The 4,952-nt window shown below is 44.2% G+C and overlaps 1 protein-coding gene across 1 annotated transcript; it reads left to right on the top strand.

The window, feature by feature from the left end:
• The first annotated feature begins 602 nt into the window (after nt 1–602).
• LOC123102851 (probable leucine-rich repeat receptor-like protein kinase At1g35710) lies at nt 603–4,160 on the top strand. The gene is made up of 6 exons (XM_044524286.1): nt 603–1,284; nt 1,372–1,636; nt 1,709–2,114; nt 2,406–3,146; nt 3,315–3,588; nt 3,676–4,160. Exons 1-6 carry the CDS (start codon nt 603–605, stop codon nt 4,032–4,034), a joined length of 2,727 nt encoding a protein of 908 aa, XP_044380221.1. The 3' UTR covers nt 4,035–4,160.
• The last annotated feature ends 792 nt before the right edge of the window (nt 4,161–4,952 follow it).

Here is a 4,952-nt window from a genome sequence, read left to right as displayed (position 1 = left end):
AAAATTGCAGCATGGAATTTCCCCACAAATAATTGTTTTGTTGCGCAACCAGTCACGAGTCCTTGAGCTAAATCTCTTGTTCTATGTACCAGGGGAACAGCACAAAGGGAAACATTTTAGAAACTGCTTTACACAAGCTGCTTAAATTTCTTCATAATTGAAGCAGTTACCAAAGAAAAACTATCAAACAAATCACAGGAGATACTATCAAATAAAAATTCTACCGCAATGTTAACTCAAGTCCATTCAGCGCGCGAGTTTTTTACATAGGAGAATTGGAAAAGATATGAGTAGGCCTATGCTGTGGGTAATGCTTTCTAGGAATAATTCATGTCTCATTTTCCCCCGAGAATGAGGAAAGAAAATAGAGGCAGAGATGGCGACACTGAAGATGCAAAACAGGCAGCCCTGCAGCAGCTGCCAAAGGAATGTGATAGCGTCCGAACAAGACCTTGGAATAGTCATCCAGGGAACTGGTGTGAGTTCACTGAGGACCTCATAACACTATTTAAATATCAGTAGAGTTGCAGTGTATAGTGAATCCCACCACCAGCCAACACAACTTGCAAATACTAGGCATTAAAATGGAAACCTTGTTCTACATGTGCCTGCTGCAGGTGTTGTGCCTTCTTCTCTTGCAAGAAGCACAGGCGGCGCGCCATGGTGGGATCTCATTGAGGTCTCAACACATGGCCCTCCTCCACTGGAAAGCTACAATTCCAAGTCCACCGCTGCAGATGAGCTCTTGGAAGGAAAACACCAGCCCCTGCAACTGGACGGGCATCATGTGCACGGCTGTTCACCATGGACACCGCATGCCCTGGGTGGTGACCAACATCTCCCTGCCAGATGCTGGCATCCGTGCCCAGCTTGGTGAGCTCAACTTCTCGGCTCTTCCATTCCTCACACATATTGATCTCCATAACAACAGTCTCCAGGGTGAACTACCCACTAGTATCAGTTCCCCGTCAGCACTTTCAGGACTTGACCTTACCTACAACCAGCTCACAGGGAAAATTCCTTATGAGATTGGTAGCCTGCAAAGTCTCAAGGTGCTTAGCCTCTCATTTAACAAATTCACAGGACATATCCCCGTGTCTCTGGGTAACCTAACAATATTAACCGATCTTGTCATCCACCAAAACATGCTATCAGGTCCTATTCCTGAGGAGATTGGAAGGCTTGTTAACCTAGAACTTCTACAGCTAAGCAACAACACCTTAAGAGGCACAATACCAAAATTCTTTGGAAATCTTACCCAATTGAATATTTTGAACCTGTTTGGTAATCAACTTTCAGGGCCTATACCCCAAGAGCTAGGCATGCTAGTCCATCTGCAAAGTTTTGATCTTAGTTCAAATGATTTTTCAGGTTCAATTCCGATCTCCATAACCAATCTCACTAAAATGAACCGACTTTTTATCTTTGAAAATCAAATCACAGGTCCAATACCCCCAGAGCTAGGCAACCTTGCTATGCTAAACGAACTTGCTCTCTACACAAATCAAATAACAGGTTCAGTACCCCCAGAACTAGGGAACCTCACTATGCTCAATGTACTTGTTCTCTATGAAAATCAAATCACAGGCCCAATACCTTTAGAATTGGGCTACTTGCTGAATCTCCAAAATTTAGAATTGGATAACAACCAAATATATGGCTCTATTCCTGGCACCTTAGGAAATAAAACCAAGCTAGTACAACTTACCATCTCTACAAATCAGATAAGCGGGTCCATCCCCCAGGAAATTGGCAATCTGATGAACCTCGAATATTTAGACTTGTCTCAGAACCAAATTTCAGGATCAATACCAAAAACTTTTGGGAACTTGCAAAGCATCCAAGGAATACGTATCTTTGATAACAAATTATCAGGTTCTCTTCCTAAAGAATTTGGAAATCTCATCAGCCTTGTTGAACTTTCGTTGTCTAGCAACTCACTTTCAGGACCTTTACCCACAAATATATGTTCAGGTGGCAAACTTCAATATCTCCGTGTCTTTTCTAATATGTTCAATGGATTTATTCCAAGCAGTTTAAAGACATGTACGAGTTTGGTTCGACTTCGCCTTGAGTCGAACCAACTAACAGGAGATCTGTCTCAGCATTTTGGTGTCTATCCACAACTTGTACAGATGCGGTTAGCATCGAATAGACTGTCTGGGCAGATCTCACCAAATCTAGGTGCATGTACCCAGCTAACGGTACTAAATCTAGCACAAAATAAGATCACAGGTTCCATACCTCCAATCCTTTCTAAATTGTCCAACCTAGAAGAACTAACACTCGATTCTAATCATCTGAGTGGTGAGATTTCACCAGAAATCTGCACTTTAGCAAACCTATCTAGCCTGAACTTGTCATCAAACCAATTATCTGGATCCATACCTACACACATAAAAAAGCTACGCAATCTTGCATACCTTGATATATCTGGGAACAGACTGAGTGGATTGATACCTGAGGAACTAGGGGCGTGCACAAAACTGCTATCCTTGAAGATCAACAACAACAACTTCAGTGGAAGTTTGCCCGGTGCCATTGGAAACTTAGCAGGCTTGCAGATCATGTTAGATGTGAGCAACAATAGCCTCGGTGGTGTGTTGCCGCAGCAACTTGGAAAGTTGCAAATGCTAGAATTTCTGAATTTATCACATAATCAGTTCAGTGGCAGTATTCCATCCTCCTTTGCAAGCATGGTGAGCCTTTCAACACTCGATGTATCCTACAACGACTTGGAAGGACCGGTCCCAACAACACGCCTACTCCAAAATGCTTCAGCAAGTTGCTTTCTTTCCAATAAAGGTCTGTGTGGTAACATCTCTGGCCTGCCACCTTGTAATTCAACCGCAGTAGCTGCTCACCAAAAAGGGAAGATACTTGGTTTGTTTTTGCCACTTATTCTTGTGCTTGGTTTTGGAACTGTTGTTGCGGCTGCTGTCATAATAATACTTACTCATAAGAAGAGAAAACCACAAGAAAGTATTACTGCTCAAGCAAGGGACCTATTCTCGGTTTGGAATTTTGATGGAAGATTGGCATTTGACGATATTGTAAGGGCAACGGAAGACTTCAATGATAAGTACATCATTGGAAGAGGAGGGTATGGCAAAGTCTACAAGGCACAACTTCAAGACGGGCAGCTAGTTGCTGTGAAGAAGCTTCATCAGACCGAAGAGGAGTTGGATGACGAAAGAAGATTTTGCAGTGAAATGGAAATCTTATCACAAATCAGACAACGAAGCATTGTCAAAATGTATGGATTCTGCTCCCATCCAACATATAAATTTCTTGTCTACGACTACATTCAGCAGGGCAGCCTCCACATGACATTGGAAAATCAAGAGCTAGCAAAGGAATTAGATTGGAAGAAGGGAATTGCTCTTGCAACTGATGTAGCTCAAGCAATATCTTATTTGCACCACGAATGCAGTCCGCCTATAATCCATCGAGATATCACGAGCAACAACATCTTACTTGATACAACCTTCAAGGCTTTTGTCTCGGATTTCGGCACGGCAAGGGTTCTTAGGCCTGATTCATCAAACTGGAGTGCACTAGCAGGAACGTATGGCTACATAGCTCCTGGTATGTGCTAGTAAACCTTTCTTATCACACCAGAAGCATTCGCCTCGATCCATTTGTTCCTAATTCTAATGTTTTGATTTGGTGCAGAGCTATTATACACATCTGTTGTGACAGAGAAATGTGACGTCTATAGCTTTGGCGTGGTTGTGTTGGAGCTAGTCATGGGGAAGCATCCAATGGATCTATTGGACGGTAGTTTACCAAGCGAGGAACAAACTATATTGGTGAATGATATTCTGGACCAACGGCCGACAACACCAACAACAATGGAAGAGAATAGCTTAGCTCTGCTCATCAAGCTGGCCTTCTCTTGCTTGGAATCTTCTCCACAAGCAAGGCCAACCATGCGGGAGGCATACCACACACTCATCCAGCGACCCTCTTCTAATCCATATCCCGTGCCTTTCAGCGCACTTGCATTATGGCAAGTAATGAATGCGTGCTGATATATGATCCGAGTTCTAGTGAGAAGCCAGTGTCTATTGTAGCGGAGGCCGCTTTAGGTTTTGGTTTTGCCTCGAGTCATTCATATGCCAACTATATATGTTGAAGTCTGTAATCCTATCATGTCATGTCGTAGGTTTTATTTCTAGCAAAAATAATGACCAATCCATGCAGCGTGAGCCTGTTCACGACATGGCTGGATCAGTAGCTGCATGCTGTTACGGCCATAGCAGCTTAGAACTGAGGCATGGTCAAGGAACGTGGGATGGCACGTCCATGAAGCTTGGCATGGCGCAAGATTAGTATCTTTCTGTTAGTTAGTTAGTTGAGCGCGAAAATTTTAGGTAAACCTCTTAAGAAGTTGGAGGGCCTAGTATACGGCGATTTCTCTTTTGCTGGGCCCAGCACTAAAAAACCCACTTTTTTACGATTATGTTTAGATAAAGAGGAGAACAAAGCAGAAAAACTACAAAGTTTTACGCAGCGCAAATATCCTAAGTGTTCACTGATTCTTCTCCCACCCGTTTCCTCCAACCATTGGCAGAACCAGCGGGTGTGCCGTGGCACACCCAGAAATTCTGAGATTTTTTTTATATACATATAAATCACACCATCATTGACTAATTCTTTGACTATTGAGCCCACTGCCCAGGCCCACCTCATCCTCTCGGGCTCCACTGTGAGCGAGCGAGACGAGAGGCAGAGCCGCATCGCGCTCAGCCGCCGCCGCTCCCTGCTCGCGCTCCACCCCGCCGCTCCACACTCGCGCTCGGCCGCCGCCGCTTCCCGCTCGCGCTCGGCCGCCGCCGCTCGGCTCTCGCGCTTGGAGGCCGCCCCTGGAGACCTGGAGTTTGTTGACACCAGATTTTGGCATGGTCAAAAACGTAATTAAAAAGGTCTTAAATGGAAAAATGATCAAA

The sequence above is a fragment of the Triticum aestivum genome, chromosome 1B (assembly GCF_018294505.1).
Source record: "Triticum aestivum cultivar Chinese Spring chromosome 1B, IWGSC CS RefSeq v2.1, whole genome shotgun sequence".
NCBI classification, from domain to species: domain Eukaryota; kingdom Viridiplantae; phylum Streptophyta; class Magnoliopsida; order Poales; family Poaceae; genus Triticum; species Triticum aestivum.
Note: the sequence above shows the minus strand (reverse complement) of the source record. Positions and strands in the feature narration are given on the sequence as shown.